The 18,448-nt window shown below is 35.9% G+C and overlaps 1 protein-coding gene across 2 annotated transcripts in view; it reads left to right on the top strand.

Annotated features, from left to right (window-relative positions):
- The first annotated feature begins 379 nt into the window (after positions 1 to 379).
- The window catches only part of WDR11 (WD repeat domain 11), an 81,934-nt gene continuing 63,865 nt past the window's right edge, over positions 380 to 18,448 (top strand). For both annotated transcript variants that reach the window (XM_037804499.1, XM_037804498.1), the window contains exons 1-9: positions 380 to 498; positions 1,565 to 1,676; positions 9,595 to 9,748; positions 11,140 to 11,313; positions 13,412 to 13,598; positions 15,637 to 15,802; positions 16,236 to 16,350; positions 17,213 to 17,408; positions 17,715 to 17,818. In XM_037804499.1, coding sequence (XP_037660427.1) covers positions 413 to 498; positions 1,565 to 1,676; positions 9,595 to 9,748; positions 11,140 to 11,313; positions 13,412 to 13,598; positions 15,637 to 15,802; positions 16,236 to 16,350; positions 17,213 to 17,408; positions 17,715 to 17,818 — 1,294 coding nt within the window. In that variant the 5' untranslated portion in view covers positions 380 to 412. The remainder of the gene's footprint in view (positions 499 to 1,564; positions 1,677 to 9,594; positions 9,749 to 11,139; positions 11,314 to 13,411; positions 13,599 to 15,636; positions 15,803 to 16,235; positions 16,351 to 17,212; positions 17,409 to 17,714; positions 17,819 to 18,448) is intronic.

The raw sequence follows: 18,448 nt of genomic DNA, 5'->3' as shown, positions 1-18,448 counted from the left end.
GCCCGTTCATTTCATTTACTCTCTCCATTTCATGCAACAAATTCCCATTCATTCACTTATTCCGTAAATCCATGTTGTTGGTTCCTACATTCCCGACGCCTACAACAGTGCCTGGAATTTATCCCTTACAATTCATGATTTCTGGCAGGACACCGAGGCCTACGCGGTCCCACCCTGGAGAAAACAGACATGATGGCGTTAAGTACTACTTCTTCCCGACAAGGCAAAGCCTCAGTCTGCGCAGAGCGGCGGAACCTGGAGGCGACGGAATCCGGGGACTGTAGCACTGCGGGGCCAGCGGAACCTGAGATCGGCGCCTACGGGGCCACCCGGACGCTGCTTGGAACGGAAGCTCAACGTTCCCTGCTTCCTGGTTGTCGGCCGGCGTCCTGGGCTAGGTTGCGTCGGGGCGATGTTGCCTTACACGGTGAATTTCAAGGTGTCGGCGCGCACCCTCACGGGGGCTCTGAACGCCCACAACAAGTCGGCGGTGGACTGGTGAGGGCGCCGGGGCTCCAGGCCTCCCAGGCCGAGCGCGGAGCTTGTGAGGGGAGGGGAAGGAGCAAGAGGTTTCACCCCATTCTTAAGTTTGGCCTCGTCACAGCGGGGTGCCACCTTCACACTATGGAGATTTTCTTTTAAATGCTGGCTTTTCGTTGTTGTCGTTGTTATTATTATAAAAGTAATGAATTTTCCGTGTGGGAAATTTCCCGTGCAGATACAGTTGCCCCTTTCCCCTGTTTCTCTTTCCTTCTTTCTCCGCATTCCTTCCTTACCATCTCATTCCCCTCCTTTTACCTCTCCTCCAACCTCCAGGCTTCTCTTCCTCTACCCTCAGTTACCTACTAACTTACTCTCCCCTGTCTGTCTTCTCTTTGTCTTGTCCCTGTTTCTTCTCTTAATTCAGTCGGCAGTGTGTCATTCAAAGATATCCCAGACCCTGTGCCTGGCGCCCATCTGTTCTCTTACCTGTCCTTCAGCTCACCGTTATCTTGCTCCTCCTCTGTAGGACGTGCCCATCCATAATAGATCGTGTTTATTACTTTTTGTCTTTTTCACTGTAAAATTACTCTCTGACAGATTAATAATTACTCGTAATTAGACAAATGTAAAAGCAAAATTCTGTACCTGTGGCCTCTGGGAATGTTGTCAAGGGAACTGAAACCTCCTCTAGGGTCCTGTGTTTGTCTTTTTATCTGTTTGGAAGGACTGGACTAGCTATTTATGGAGCATAGTCTGAGGCAAGTTGTGGATGCTAAGGATTTAAAGTTAAATAAGACAAGGGTTATGCCTTCAAAGAAAAATAGACAGCTCCATCAGTTGCTTTATACGTCCTCGTGGCTGTATATGCATATCCCTTAGAAACCTTTTTATCCAAGTGAAAAATGAATTACAGCAAACATTTGTGAATTTAGTTAGACCTATTATTTAATACTGAGCTTTAGGCTTAAATAATAGTTTTATTAGTGGTAGTACATTTTAATTAAATTTATCATTTATTTAAGATGCTGTTGCCTTGCTTTTTTATATATATATTTAAATTTTAACATTACTGTTTTGTTAGGGGCTGGCAAGGTTTAATTGCTTATGGATGTCATTCGCTTGTGGTAGTGATTGATTCAAATACTGCCCAGACTCTTCAAGTTTTAGAAAAACATAAAGCTGATGTTGTCAAGGTAAGTCACATTCCACTTTGGCTGTAGTACATTATATTTTCTATTCCAAAATTTTAAGTTTCACTAAATTCTCATTAAGTCATATGTATAAAACGTTCAGTATAGTTGTCTATTTGGGGTAGTCTTGCATTTAGTGGTGTTAATTACTTTCACAGTATTGTGCTAGTGTCACCACCATCCATTTCCGGAACTTTTCCATCACCCCGAACAGAAGCTCTGTAGCAATTAAGCATTAACTCCCCATTCCCTATCCCCAGTCTGGCCCCTGGTAACCTGTATTCTAGTTTCTGACTATAAATTTGAATATTCTAATTATTTTATGTAAATGAGATCATACAGAATATATCCTTTTGTGTCTGGCCTACTTCACTCAATATGTCTTCAAGGTTCTTCCATGTTATTGCATATGTCAGAACTTCACTCCTTTTTATGGCTGAATGATAGTCCATTGTGTGTATGTACCACAGTTTGATTATCCATCCATCAATTGACGGACACTTGGGTTGCTTCCATTATTTGGCAATTGTGAATAATGCTTCTGTGTATGTTGGTGTGCAAATAGTGTTTGAATCCCTGCTTTCAGTAATCTTGGGTATATACCTGGAAGTGTGATTCCTATATCATATGGTAATTTTCTACCCAACTCTCTGAGGAATGTTTGGTAAAATTCTCCTGTGAAGCCATTTGGTCCTGGACTTTTCCTTTTTGGAAAGTTTTTGATTATTAATTCAATCTTTTTACTAGTTATTGGTTTGTTAAGATTTTCTGTTTTTTCTTGAGTCAGTGTAGGTAGTTTGTGCATTTCTAGGAGTTTGTCCATTTCATCTAGGTTATCTAATTTATTGGCATAGTATCCTTTTATAGTCCTTTTTATTTCAGTGGGGTCGGTAGTTATATCCCCCTTTTCATTTCTGATCTAGTTACCTCTGTCTTCTCTTTTTTCCTTCGTCGGTCTGGCAAAAAGGTCAATTTTACTGGTCTTTTTAAAGAACCAGCTTTTGGTTTTATTGATTCTTTTGGTTTTTGTGGATTTATTGTTTTTTTTTTTTTAAATTCTCTGTTTCAGTTATCTCTGCTCTAACCTTTGTTATTTCCATCCTTCTACTTGTTTTGGGTTTAGTTTGCTGTTCTTTTTCTAGTTTCCCAGTTTTGAGGTTAGGTCTCTGATTTGAAATCTTTTTTCACTGTAAGCATTTAGAGCTGTCAATTTTCCTCTCAACACCACCTTTGCTGCATCCCATAGGTTTTATTATTATTATTATTTTTTTTTTTTAGAAAGATTCACATTAATTGGTTCAAATACAGTACCTAACACTTCTAAACATGCGTTTCACACTAATTGGTCACATTTCCACAGGTAGGCAATTCACAGAACAGAGCTCATCCCTTGCCAGCTGGTGGGAGGTTGCAGAGGGCCTGTAGCCCACAGAGCCCACAGACTATCATTTGGTCATGCATGGTTGTTGGAGCTAGGCCGGTGGGAAGCCCTTGGCCAGCCCTTTGGGGACAAGGGCTCAGAGACATCCCATTTACTCGATTTTTACACACGACTGTGGGTGGAGGTGGGCCTGGGGAAGTCCAGGGGTAGGCTCATGGATACATGTGCCACCAGAGCCCCTGAAGGTGGAGTTTATGGGAGGTAGTGCTCCCTATCCCATGGAGCATAGGAAGGAAATGCAGGCCTCTTCAAAGGAGTGGCTAGTCCCTGACTGGGCAGGTGGGAAGGGCTCCCCAGACATGGCCCAGATATTACAATGCAGCCACAAGTCCCTGTCACAGGCCTGGTACATCCCATAGGTTTTAGTATGTTGTATTTTCATTTTCACTCTCCTCAAGGTATTTCCTCATTTCCCTTGTGATTTCCTCTTTAACCCATTTGTTGTTTAAGAGTATGTTTGTGAATGTATTTGTGAATTTTCCATTTCTCCCTCTCTTATCGATTATACCTTCATTCCATTGTGGTCAGAGAAGATACATTATGTAATTTCAATATTTTTTAATTTATTGAGACTTGTTTTGTGACCTAAGATATGGCATGTCCTGGAGAATGATCCATGTGCACTTGAGAAGAATGTGTATTCTGTTATTGCTGGGTGAAGTGTTCTATATACGTCTGTTAGATCTAGTTGGTTTATGGTATCATTCGAGTCGTGTATTTCCTTATTGAACTTCTGTCCAAGTGTTCTATCCATTATTGAAAGTGGTGTATTAAAGTCTCCTGCTGTCAATATAGAACCATTCCCTTCAAATCTGTCAGTATTTGCTTCAGATATTTTGGGGCTCTGCTATTAGGTGCATATGCATTTCTAATTGTTATGTCTTCATTGTGAATTGACCCTTTTATCAATACATAATGACCCATCTTTGTCCCTCTTAACAGTTTTTGATTTAAAGTCTATTTTATCTGATACTTGTATAGCTGCCTTTCTTCTCTTTGGTTACTTCTTGTGTGGTGTATTTTTTCCATCCTCTCACTTTCAACCTACTTGTGTCTTTGAATTTAAAGTGAGTCTTGTAAACAACGTATAGTTGGATCATGCTTTTATATCCTGTCTATCAGTTTCTTTTGACTGGAGAGTTTAATACCTTTACATTAAAGTCACTACTGATAGTGCAGGGCTTTCTTCTGCCATTTTGCTATTTAGTCCTTGTAAGTCTGTATCTTTTTTGTCCCTCAACTCTTCTGTTAATGCCTGCTTTAATATTTATTTGATTTTTTTGTATTGTACCATATCGAGTCCCTTCTCATTTCTATCTGGGTGTATTTTTCATATATTTTCCTTGTGATTACCATGGGGTTAAAATTTAATGTCCTAAATATATAACAGTCATATATGATTTGATACCAATTTGACTTCAGTAGCACACACATATACAGTTTCTATAACCCTCTGTCCCCCCACCTTTTCTTGGACTTGTTAACAAATTATATGTTGGTACATTGTAAGTCCAAATCATAGATTTATCATTAGTTTTTATGCATTAGCATTTTAGCACCAGTAGGGAGTAAGAACAGGAGTTACATACTGTCACGGCCCAAGAGGGCTTCTGCGACAGAAGGACTAAAGAAAGCACTGGGCACATTCTGAGACATGAGCTTTTATTTTGGGGCTTACCTACAGGATGGGAAGTTGGTCACGTTGCCCTGAATTCAGGAGCTGCTCTGAATGGCATCGTGTTCAGAGGTCAAGGTGAAGATATTCTGCAAAAGGAGGGGGTGCCAGGGAGTGGTTTATAGGGGTTAGGACAAAGACATTCAAATGGGTATGTCTTTGTACTAACCCTTATAAACCACTTTGTCAATGCTGCCCTTCAGCTGTCCTCCACAGTTCTAAGGGAGCATGTGTCTTTAAGTCTCCTCCACTGCTATTGGGGCAGGTTGGAACATTGGCTGCCCTCAGAGCTGGGACTCCAGTGACTGAAGTAGCTAGTCAAAAGTAGTGATCAGTGATCAGCCCATGCCCCTCAACCCAGATCTTGGGGAAATGGATTTTTATGTCCTTCTATGGCACCAGCAAGCTATGCCAGGGGCCGGATCCCACTGCTGCCTGCTGCAAGAATAGGGGATACGTGCCCATAACTGCTGCATGGAGACAGTAATTTACTGGTATTTACTACCATTTACCAGTCTCTTTGTCCTGCTCTTCACTGGTTGCTGTACAGTGTTCTGCTAGACTCTAGAGTTTCATAATAGTTGATTCAGACAGTTCCTGCCTATTTAATAGTTGTCATGGTGGAGAGACTGATTCCTGGAGCTTCCTACTGGCCATCTTCCCACAATTCCTCTGTTGATTAGTTTTGAGCACTTACTGTGTGCTGAGGATAGCAATGAAAGCCCTCAGGTAATTATCAAAAAGAAAATACACAAATACTTATGGTGTGATAAGTGAGACAGGCATGATATGTGGGAAGGCAACTAAGTGCCATATCACCTAGTTGTGAGTATTAGGGCAGGGTCACAGAAATCTTTGTAGTTTAAGGAATGGTTGAACAGTAGTTAGGCAAGTGAAAAATTGGGAGAAGTATTGCAGGCAAAAGGTAGTACAAACACAAAGGTAAGTAATTCTTCACAGCAAAAAGATGGGGTATATTTGCAGGAGTGGTGAAATGAAGTGGCTGGAGAGATTCACCTATCCTGAAGGTTTTATAAGATTAAGCAGGAGTTTGGATTTTTCTTTGGGTGACTGATATGATCATACTTGCCTTTTTGGAAAAGAAAACACTCTGGCAGCAGTGGAGAGGATCTGCTGGAAAAAGGCAAGACCAGAGGCAGTAACATCATTTAGGCAGCTTTGGCAGGAATTTTGGCAGGAAATTCTAAGGGCCTAAAACAAGGCTGAGGCATGAAGGAGAAATACTTATGAGCTATTTAAGTGGTTAACTTGATAGGTCTTAGTGATCAATTTAAGGGAGAGTCATAAGAATAGAAAAACTCCAAGGTTTCTAGTTTGAGTAACTGACAGTGTTGCCAGTTAAGTCAGTGAGTTTAAGCTTTCAGGGTGCTGAGTCTGAGATGCCTGGGGCAATTGAATTACAATGATCCAAAGTTTAGGAGTCAGAGATCAGGGTGGGATATGGGGATTTGGGGTCAGGTTTTTGATTTGTTTATTTTTAGTAACAGCGTTATTCAGCTATAGCTCATAACATAAAATTCACCCATTTAAGGTGTAGTTTGTGGTATATTCACGGAGTTATCCAGCCATCACCACAATCAATTTTAGACCATTTTCTTCACTATAAAAAGAAACCCCATGTCCATTGGCAGTCACTCCCCATTTCCCTCATTCCTCCGCCCATAGATAACCACTATTCTATGTTCTGTTTCTATGGATTTGCCTGTTTGGGACATTTCATATAAAAGAAGTCCTATAATATGTGATCTTTTGTGACTGGCTACTTTCATGTATCATTGTTTTCAAGGTTCATCCGTGTTATAGCATGTATCAGGACTTCATTCCTATTTATGGCTGAATAGTATTTCATTGTATGGATATATCACATTTTATTTATTGATGGGTATTTGGGTATTTTCTGCTTTTTGCCTATTATGAATAATGCTGCTATCAATATTCATGTACATGTTTTTTGTATGAACATGTGTCTTTATTTCTCCTGAATATATAATTAGGAGTAGAACTGCTGGCTCATATAGTAACTGTGTTTAACCTTTTCAGGAACTGTCAGACTGTTTTCCATAGCAGCTGCACCATTTTGCATTCACAACAGCAGTGAATGAGCATTTGAGTTTCTCCACATCATTGTCAACACTTGTTATTATCTGGCTTTTTAAATTATAGCTATCCTAGTGTGTGTGAAGTGGTACCTCATTGTGCTTTTAATTTGCATTTCCCTAATGGTAGTGATATTGAGCATCTTTTTATGTACTTATTGGCCATTTATATATCTTCTTTGCAGACATGTCTGTTCAGATCCTTGGTCCATTTTTAAATTGGATCTTTTTTTTTTTTTTTTTTTTACTGAGGTGTAAGAGTTCTTTCTGTATTCTATATACAAGTACTTTATCAGAATTTCAAATATTTTCTCCCATCCTTTGGGTTGTCTTTTCACTTTCTTAATGGTATCCTTGGAACCACAAAAATTTTAGTTTTGATGTAGTACAACTTACTTATTTTTTCTTTTGTTGCATGTCCTTTTGATGCCCTGTCTTAGAAACCATTGCCTGTTCCAACATCAAGATTTGCACATATGTCTTCTTTTAGGAGTTTTATAATTTTACCTCTTACTTTTATATCTTTGATCCATTTTGAGTTAATTATTTTGTGTGGTGTAAGGTTGGGAAACATACAGTATAAGATATTGACTATATTCTGTAATCTTGCGTTATTCACTTATTGGATCTCGTCATGTTTTGGTAGATTCTTGGGATTATTTTACAATTGTGTCATCAGGGAATAAAGCCAACTTTATTTTTTCATGAATAATCTACATGTCTATTTATTTTTCTCCCCATGTTGCAATGGCTAAGACCTTTAAGACAGTGTTGAATAGGAGTGGTGAGAGGATAGCCTTACCTTGTTCCTGATCTTAGGGGGAAAATGTTCACCTTTCACTGCTGAATTTTATGTTAAGAATAGGTTTTTGCTTTTGATACTGATTTGAGAAAAAAAAATCTTATGTTTACCTTTTCTGTCTCCTCCCTCCCTCCCTTCCTCCCTTTTCTGGAGCTTTCATTTCTTTGTAGATCTAAATTTCAGCCTGGTATTACCTTTGCCAGATAAATTAAGGAAGTTCTTTATTTGTTGAGGTGCAGGTCAGAGGTTGGTTAATTTCTCAGCTTTTATTTTTCTGAGAAAGGCTTTGTTTCGCCTTCATTTTTGAAAGATATTTTCACAGAGTATGGAATTCTGGCTTGACAATTTTATTCTATTTTATTAACTTTAAAGATGTTACTCCACTGTCTTCCAACTTGGATAATTTCTGATGAGAAGACTGCTGTTATTCTTGTCTTCAATTCTTTGTATGTAATGCATCTTTTTTCCTCTGGCTACCTTCAAGATTTTCTCCTCATCCTTGGTTTTCAGCAGTTTGATCATGATGTGTTTAGGTTGTTTTTTGTCTTTAAAAAAAAAGAAAAAAATTATACACACACACACACACATATATGTATATACACACACACACACACACACCCTGCTTGGGGGTTGTATAAATATAATCCAAGCATTACACATGTGATACAAAATATATATACACATACATACACACACATTTGAACATATACATGTACATATACATAGATGCATACATGTACAATTCATTAAAAATTTCTTGCCTGAGGAAAAGATATATTTATAACACAGTAAAACCTTAAGGCTTTTTAACATTGAGGTTCAGAAAACTCTTCTGTTTCTATCTTTTTCACAAATATTTATTGCAATTGGTTAGCTTACTTTCCTCCATTATGTGTCTGTGTGTGTACCCATATATATACACACATATATATGTCTGTGTGTGTATATATACACACACGTCTATTTGAAGACTTTCTGATGTTTGAGCTCATTTATTAAACACATTCGTTGAACCCCAGCGTGAGGCATCATGTTAAAGTCTGAGAATAGAAATGTGGACAAAGCCTAAATGCTCCTGCCCTGTGCAGCTTACAGTCCATGGGTTGGTGATAAGATAATCAATCAATCATAAAATAATTACAAATTGTATGGTAAATGCTCTGAAGAAAACAAGCAGGATGCTGAGATAGAGAAGAGAGGAAGTAGTGCCCTCTCTTAGAACAGCCAGGGAGGGCCATGGCTCATGGTGAGGACTTGTATTTTATTCCCTACTTTCTCAACTCTCAGTATTCATTGTTCAGGAATTTAACCAGGTATCTTGGGATTACTGTGTTATTTAGTTTAAAAATTCTATTCTTGTGATGTTTCTAGAAGCATAAAGGCATACTTTCTTTAAGAGAAAAAGTAGTTACAGCTTTTCCAATTTTATGAAAGAACAATCACCAGAGATTTTTTTCCTTCTGCCCCCCCCCACCCCTGCAAGGTTTTTATAAATCTAAGTTGTCATCTTTTAATTGGGAGAATGAAATACAGAAAAACATTCTTAGCAATTTAGGATTTTAGATGTTCTATCATAATTAGATTTTAGGAAAACTAATTTCTGTAGTATTCTGGAGTATTCCTTGAATTTCCCAACCTACTAAGGCTAGGCATTGTTTTTCATGTTTTAAAGGCAGGAACATTGTGATTTTTTTCAAAAATATTTAAACTGCAACTTAAACTAATTAAAATGTGTAACTTTCAAAATGGAAACCAGTTTCCTGTTTATTCTTACTAAATAATATTTTTGTAATGTAAATGTAGTATGGGTTCTAGTTGATGTTTTGCAAAAATTTTGTTTTATCTGATGCAGATATTAATTTGATTTGATTTCTTCTTGATACTAGGTTAAATGGGCCAGGGAAAATTATCACCATAACATTGGCTCACCATATTCCTTGCGCTTAGCCTCTGCTGATGTCAATGGGAAGATCATCGTGTGGGATGTGGCAGCAGGAGTAGCTCAGTGTGAGATCCAAGAGCACACCAAACCTATCCAGGGTAAAGAAAGGCTAAGCTCTGCTAAGTGCTTATATTGATAATACTCACTCTTGAGATGTGGGATGTTTTTGTGTTTGTTTTGCCTCTTCATTTGAAATTTTGTCATTTTACTGTCAACTCTTGATTGTGTTTAGCCTGTTCTACTAATCTGAATCGAGCTTTCTTTTCCTTAGCAATACACTTCTGGGCATATTTTTTTGAAATCTCAGCTGATAGTGCTTTGGCTATAATACGTGTTAATTTCAACGTCACCCTCAGTCATACATCGTGATGAAAATTAAGCTGCTACAAACAATTTTGTAATCTAAGTTATAAGTAAACTTGCCTGAACTGCTATTTTGAATTAGCCCTGAGTGCTTACTTCCATTAATAGAGATGGTCAGAATTTTATTTTAATTTTCACAGACTGTTCGCTTGCTTGTTTATTTATATTACTAATATAAACCAATACTGTATTCTTTAGACTCAGGACTTTGAATGACTGTCTTCAGTCACTTAGAAAATTTTACTGTGTACTTACCATGTGCTAGGTACTGAACTAGATCTTTATCTAGTTTATTGTTGAGAAAAATCATGAAAAACTGCAAAGTCACATTAAGTCTGCAAAAACATTATTAGGAGATTCTTTGAAATATTGATTTTGTAACATTTAAAGTACTTATTAGTGTAAACTGCCTTTTATTTTCTTTGAAGTCATATTCCATAGTGCTTGAAAATTTGACTTGGAGATTTTAACAAGACAGCTCATTTTTATATAAAATTAGCTTTTCCTCTGCAATTCATGTCATGGTTTTGTTGAGTGGGGACATTCAGATTTAAAGTACTGCATATTTAAAAGCAAACAACAAAAAAACACCCAAATATCAAAGTCTTTTTTTTGAAGTGGATTTTTTTTTAAATTTTTAATTAGAGAAGTTGTAGATTTACAGAAAAAGCATGTAAAAATTACAGCATTATCAATTATCCCCCTATTATTAACACTTTGCATTAGTGTGGTACCTTTGTTATAATTGCTGGAAGAACATTTTTATAATTGTACTATTAACTATAGTCCGTCAATTACAATAGGGTTCATTGTGTTTTACAGTCCTATGTTTTATCTTTTAATTTTTATTCTAGTAACATATATATACAACCTAAAATTTCTCTTTAACTATTCACATATATAATTCAGTGCTGTTAATTACACTCACAATGTTGTGCTACCGTCACACCATCCAATTCCAAAACTTTATAATCAATCCAATTAGAAGTTCTGTACAATTTAAGAATAAGCTCCCTATTCCCTATCCCAAACCAGCCCATGGTAATCTGTATTCCAGATTCTAACTCTATGAGTTTGCCTTAGTTGATGGGTTTTGAATTTCACTTTTATTTATTTGGCTTTACAGATGTGCAGTGGTTGTGGAATCAGGATGCTTCCCGAGATTTACTGCTTGCTATACACCCACCAAATTACATTGTGCTGTGGAATGCAGATACTGGCACCAAACTTTGGAAGAAGAGCTATGCAGATAACATTCTTTCTTTTTCCTTTGACCCTTTTGATCCCTCACATTTAACTTGTGAGTAATGGTTGCTGTGTAAAATGAGTTAAATGAGGCATTTATAATATAGTTAATGCTATATAAATAAACATGTTTATGTACATGATACATCTGTAATATTAAAACAGCTGAGCAAAGTGAAGCACATCTAGGCCATGTATTTGTAGCTTCTAATAAAGACCCTAAATAATAATCCCATATCATTTGCAAGTATGTTAATAGTTAGAGATTTAAATTAGCAAGCCACGCCTCTATTGTTTTGTGAATAGAATTAGATTAGCGGGAGAAAGAGAGTTGCAGTGATATTCTAATTCAGACCTAAGTAAATTTGTTTTTCTGGAGCATCTAAAGAAACTGAATCAAAGGTATCATTTAGTCTGTGGCCAAGTTTAGTTCTTCCTTTTAAAAAAATCATTTTAATTTATGTCTTTAGTTTTGAGTACTGTAAACAGATGCATGTAAGGAACAGAAGAAGCCCAAGGGAATTTTTTCTTGCAGAAGTTGTTTATGCTGATGTGCTTTTGATGTTCTACTGAGCTACTGATCTAAAATTATATTTGTTTTAGACAGATGTAGCTAAATTATTCAGGACAATCTTTATTCAGTCATCCAACAGATATTTCTTGAGTAGTGCTCACTGCCCTGGGAGCCTGGGATGTATCAGTGAACCAAGATGAGGGTTTCTGCTTTCACAGAGTTTGCATTCTAGTGAGAGGGAGTCAGGTAGTGACAGTAGGAAATAATGAGTTAATAAGTTCTAGCATCTTAAGAGGTGGTAAGTGGTATTAAAAACAGTAAAACAGGATAAAGTGAATGGAGGGGGATGAGGAGTGGGCAGGTTGTTGATTAGATAAAGTGTCAAGCAAGGCCTCATTTGATCAAAAACTTGAAGGAGGTGAGGGAATCACCTTTAGTAAAGATTGTTTTCCCTGGATTTGTGTGACTCAGACACCTGACTTTTATCCACCAGCATTTATGGAAGGGCATGTGAGTTGAGGGAGGAAGAAAAGGGCAGAGAAATAGAAATTGAAATGGGAAACATGGCTATATGAATTAAGTGCAGTACAGTGTTGTTAGTGCTTTTTCATACATAAGTGTATGTCTATAATTGTATGCCTGCAAACACTCTCACTCATTTGCTCACTTAAAGGCATGCTAAGACTCTGAAGGGTGAATTCTATGATTTGAAAAGGAGAGATAAAGCTTTAGGTTAACTCATCACATCAACTTTTTACATCTCTGTAGTTTGGTTGATGAAAGTACTATATAGTTCAAAGTATCAGTTCCCCAGAGTCTTTGATTTCCTCATATTGAATGTGCTAGGGTTGGCAAAACTCTTGGAAACTTTCTTGTTCCTTGTGTTGAAAGCAGCCTCCCTAACTGCTGGGAGCCAGGTTTTTCTTCTCAGATATTTCTATGTTAGTCAACCCCAGTTTTGAGGGGGATTATTTTTTCTCTAATGGCATCATTGTATTGCTGAACGTGGTGCTGCCTTCCTTGTGTGTTTTTGTTTCATGTACATTTAGTAAGCCACTGTTGCACTCTACTTTAAAATATATATGTATAAAAGAACTAGTACTCACTTTATTGTAAGGTTCAATCTGATGCTTCAGAGAAAAAAAGCAAATACGTTTAGACTGAGTGAGTAGCTTGTAATGATAATAAAAAATTTAGTGTCATCAAATCAAATATTTGAATCTAGTTAATCACAGGAGAACCTCTTCCATATGGGATTTTTTTTTTCTCTGAATATTCGAATATTCCAAAAAGTCTTTGGGTTTTAAAGTTATGGGATGTACTGAGGGGAGGTTTTTAATGAAAGTCTGTGCACTGAATTTATTTTGAAGAAAAAACATTTGTTCTTTCTACCAATAACCTTCTGGTATCTTTTCAATGTAAAAAATTAATTTAGGATGCTGAGCTTGAAGGCCTCTGATGAATTGTAATGGACCACCTGTTTCTCTTCAACTTGGAGAACATTCCCATTATGAGTGTATAACATGCCAGTTCTGTATTATTAAAATTATCATTACTTTGCTCTCAAAATTACATTGGAATAAAACTCTCTCCTAAAATTGATTAAACTTTAATCAGAGTTTTGCTTCTCTCAATGTAGTACTCACCAGCGAGGGTATTGTATTCATCTCAGACTTCTCCCCATCCAAGCCTCCTTCTGGCCCTGGGAAAAAGGTGTATATATCCAGCCCACACTCTAGCCCAGCTCATAACAAGCTGGCTGCAGCCACCGGTGCCAAGAAAGCTCTTAATAAAGTAAAAATTTTAATCACTCAAGAGAAACCTAGGTAAGTTACACATATAAAACGAACAACATTTCATCTACTTATCAGATGCCAAAATATTTTTAGAGTTGTACTAAGATTGATTTTCTTCATCTCACCTTTTCTTGTTTCTGATTTTGAATTTATGAGGAAAAAATACTCACTTTGATCTTCTCTAAAGAGGAGACTTATCTTTTAACCTGATTCCTCTGTTTGCTCTAATTGTACTGAGCTCCCCCTTCTTATTTTTACCGAGTAAAAATTTTGACTTCTGATTTTTACTTCCTAAAATATGAGTTGAAGAGTCTAAAGTTGAGGTTATTGACTATATTAAGAATTTGGAACAACAGATGGATTTTCTTTTTAAATACATTTTTCTGACCTAAATGCAATGCTGTCTCATAAGCTAAAGTGGAGGCTGATAATAAGCATTCATTTTGTAAATGCTAGCTATTATTATTTAAGAAATTGCTACTGAATGAAGTTTTATTTCAGGTAATTAATTTTATGCGTTAGAAATGAATTTCTTTTTTTTACCTTGAGTTCTAATTGTTCTTATATTTTTATTGCTTCAGCAGGTTTTTTGGTCTTTGTTTTAAAATAGTCATTATTTTTAATATGCTAAGGTTATTCTATCTAGATTGTGTGTGCAGTTATCTGAAAAATAATTGGCAAAAATATAAATTGCTCTACAAATAATTCTGAACTTGTATGTGAATATAATTTTTGTATATTAAATTGTAGGCTGATTAAAATTACTGATTTATTTATTCCCTACCCTGTGTCGAAATGGTTTGAGATTGGCCCTTAAATGTTTTAAGAGAACTTCCTATTTATTTTTCATTGATTCCTTGTCATAAATAATTATTTCACAGTATAAATAGTTTTGTAAGTTATGATTTGTATATGTTTTATTTTCTCTGATATGAATCATCTGTTCCTCTTGAATATTGGGAAAATACATTATTTACCCCTTCATATAGAACTACTATGAGGGCATTCACATACATTATTTCATGTGGTCTTACCAGAATCCTGGCTAGAAGTAGTGTTTCCATTTTACGGATGAGGAAACTGAGTCCCAAATTGTTTTAAATGTGTTACTGAAATTCCTCCATCTAGGAAGTAGCAGAGCCAGGATTTAATGCAATTCAAAACTGTCTTCCCAGTCCTCTAAATTAACTTTATTTTTAATTTCAACCCTTTAAATAAAGTTATTATGTAAAAAGAAAATAGTAAATGATTATGTCTATTCTTGTTGAAATATATTTAATATAAAAAGGTTGTGATTGAACATGCAATAATCACAAATTACCTAAATGATATTTTGAGTCTCTTTAACAGTCTTTTATTATCCTCATATTGTTATATCTCTTTTACTCACACCAAAGGGAATGCTGTGATATAGGGGAATAAATACCCTACTTTTTTTCAAAAAGATTTTAAGATAGCTTAAACATAAATGGAGGTAGAATATGAAAACCATTGGATTTATGAACCTGGAAAGGATCCCAGAGATAGTCTAGTGTATCCTTTCAATTTATAATTGAGAAAACTGCAGTCAAAAGAGGGGAAGTGACTTGCCCAGGCCCATAGAGATAGTTAGACTTGCCCAAAGCTATATAGATTGACTACTAGTCCAGTGGCCCTGAATACCATAAATGTTTTTGTTTTAATTCTGAGTCTTGATTTCCCCAGTCTGTCTAGTACTTACAATTGCAAAACAAAAGTAAAATAAAACTGGTACCTTTTGGATGCCATTATAGTACGTGTCACCGTATTATATCACAGATATAATGTCTTACTACTTTATTTTAAATTTTTCAAAACTTTAGAAATACTGAAGTCTCTGCCCAATCCATACAAAATTATCATTATAATTTGGATTTGAGCAAGTCTGAGTTTTGGAGGTCGGCCCATATCAGTCGTTGAAGTATGTAGTTGTATTTTTTCATTGATAATTTTTGTCAAAAGTGAAAAATTATATTCTTTTTTACCTTTTTCTAACAGGAATAGTTTTGACTCATTTCATGATACCTAAAGTAAATGTTTGCTTTTTCAGTGCTGAATTCATAACGCTTAATGATTGCCTTCAGTTGGCATACTTGCCTTCCAAAAGGAATCACATGTTGTTACTCTATCCTCGAGAGATTTTAATCCTTGACCTTGAAGTGAATCAAACAGTGGGTGTGATTGCAATTGAACGAACAGGAATTCCATTTATACAGGTACCTATAATTTATAGATTACGTTCCCAAAAGTTGATTATAAATAAACTATTATTAGAAAAAAACCATAATCTTACAGAAGTCTTTAGTTCTACTTTCTGTATTTTATTCATTTGAAGGTTAGCAACATTATTTTATATGCCTAATTTTTCTGCACTTTTGATTAATTTGCTTTTGCCCTGGAAATTCTTGTGACTTCTGTGGAGGTGTTTACTGAGCTATTTAAGTTACATGGATAAAGTAAAGATTGTTTAGGATTATTAATTGATTTTTTAAAATGTTCATTTAGTTTTAAATTTGGGAACTTAGATGTATGTGTGTTTTTGTTTTTGTATTTTCGCACATATTCTCTAAGTATGAGTTTATGAGATTCACAGTATACGCTCTATTAATCTATTGTGTTTTTTAAGTAAATATATCATCTTTTTTAAAGGTAATACCCTGCTTTCAGCGTGATGGTTTATTTTGCCTCCATGAAAATGGTTGTATAACTTTACGTGTTCGAAGATCTTATAATAGTATTTTCAGCACTTCAAATGAGGAACCAGGTGAGTTTGTATCTCACAATAATATTGTTTTTCTTTAGAATTATTTTATAAATCTTCATATGGCCAATACCAGCCAAGCCATAAACCTAATAATTATTCTTGCCTTGAGAAAGTGTTAGAATATTGTTTCAATAAAAGGCATGAAAGTACAAACCCAAGATTTCATTTCTTGGTGTTATAAATATGTTGTAACAATATACCTCATATATACAACAAAGAAAGTAATATTTTATAACTTCTTCTTGACTGTGTCCATGATCCAAGCGGATGTTAAACTGTGAATTCTTCAGCACAAGTCCAACAAGTTACACTCCCTTGACTTCTTCCTTTACTTTAGGAATTTCCAGTGTAAAGTAACATGTTAATAAGTAAGTCTCCAGGGCATTCAGTTATCAGTTACAGTCTTATCCTGGATAACAGAAATAATGTTTTTGGAAATGATATGCTATGTAAAGGTGGCAGTGACTTTCAGATCTTTTGTAAAGGATGGTTAATTTCAGATTTATCGCAGACCACTGCAGATTATAAAGGTTTTATTACACTGTTCATTATTTAATCATATGTCACTGTTGATCCTTTTTCAAAGCATTTTCTTTATTTTAAAAATATTCAAAACAAGCTATCTTGATCACAGTTGTTATCTGGGAGATTAAACTTGGTGTATATGGTCATGAAGTTAATTACTCTTAAACTCTGAAGAAAGGAGTAATAATTGTAAAAAGTGAAGCCATCTTTGACAAATTTTGCAGTGATGAAGGAATGATATACTTTTTAGATGACATTTTTTTTTAAATTGAAACAAATAGTAGTGACATTGATAGGGTTTCTTTCTGATATTTAAAAGAAAACTATTTTTGTTAAGATCCCGATCCCGTTCAGGAGCTTACCTATGATTTACGAAGCCAGTGTGATGCAATCAGGGTGACAAAAACTGTTCGTCCGTTCAGTATGGTGTGTTGTCCTGTCAATGAGAATGCAGCTGCCCTCATAGTGAGTGATGGAAGGGTCATGATTTGGGAGCTGAAGTCGGCTGTTTGTACTAGAAATTCACGGAACAGGTAAACAAATCAGTAGGATCTTTTTTGTTGATTTTGTTTTATTTTGTTTTTCATCTTTTTAAAAGTTACCAGAATCATATACAAACAGCAGGGGCTGCTTTTCTATAAAAATATTCTTAAAATGATAATCCAGGCTTCAGATCATTAGGGGATTATGTAAACTTTCTAACGCTGTCTCACCTAGGATAAGATTAATAAATACTATAAAAATAAAAATGCTGTGATCTGGAATTAATAATTTGGGTTTCTAACATGTAATGCAGATTTTAAATATGTAAAAACTATATAATTATTATGTATTTGCAGTAGTTCTGGTGTGTCGCCTTTATATTCACCAGTGTCTTTTTGTGGAATTCCTGTGGGAGTGCTACAAAATAAACTTCCAGACCTTTCCTTAGATAACATGATTGGTAAGCTGGATTTTTTTTTTCTTTTCTTTCATGTTAGGTGTGCTTTTCGAAGGGCAAAATTAAGAGAGTCACTGGCTTTCAGTTATTATAAAGTCCAATTATACTTGAGAAAACTGAAATGTGGAATAGCTCTTAAATAAATGAGGAGTATAAAATATTTAAGCATGGAAGTGCCTGAAGTAGCATAGATTGGCTTTACAGTTATTGGAATTAGAAAATATTCAATTTTGAGAGACTCTGAGACTCTGATCTGAAAGAAAGAGATGAAATTAGGTACTGGCATACTGTGTGTATAGCTCTTACTGAGCCAAACCAGACCACCTCAGGGCCTCACACTTGCTGGGCCCTCAGCTTGGAATTGAATACCCTCTTCCTCTCTCCCTTTCTATTTGTAATACAAAATTCACCTTGTGTTGCTTTCTTCAATTTCCCAAGCCTGGTTTAAATGTTCTCCTTTTGTATATTTCCTCCAAGGAATTATGAGCACCACAAGTTATAGGGGGTGGGTGTCCTGGGGGGGGTGGGGGACATGGGAGAGTGTTTTATTCAATACTCACATACCCCAGCATGGAGCCTGGCACATTCTGAATGCTCAGTAAATGTTTATTGAAGGAATAAAGTGACTGAAGT

The sequence above is a fragment of the Choloepus didactylus genome, chromosome 15, assembly GCF_015220235.1.
Source record: "Choloepus didactylus isolate mChoDid1 chromosome 15, mChoDid1.pri, whole genome shotgun sequence".
Lineage (NCBI taxonomy): Eukaryota > Metazoa > Chordata > Mammalia > Pilosa > Megalonychidae > Choloepus > Choloepus didactylus.
The sequence above is the reverse complement of the archived record's forward strand: the minus strand, read 5'-3'. Positions and strand labels throughout refer to the sequence as shown.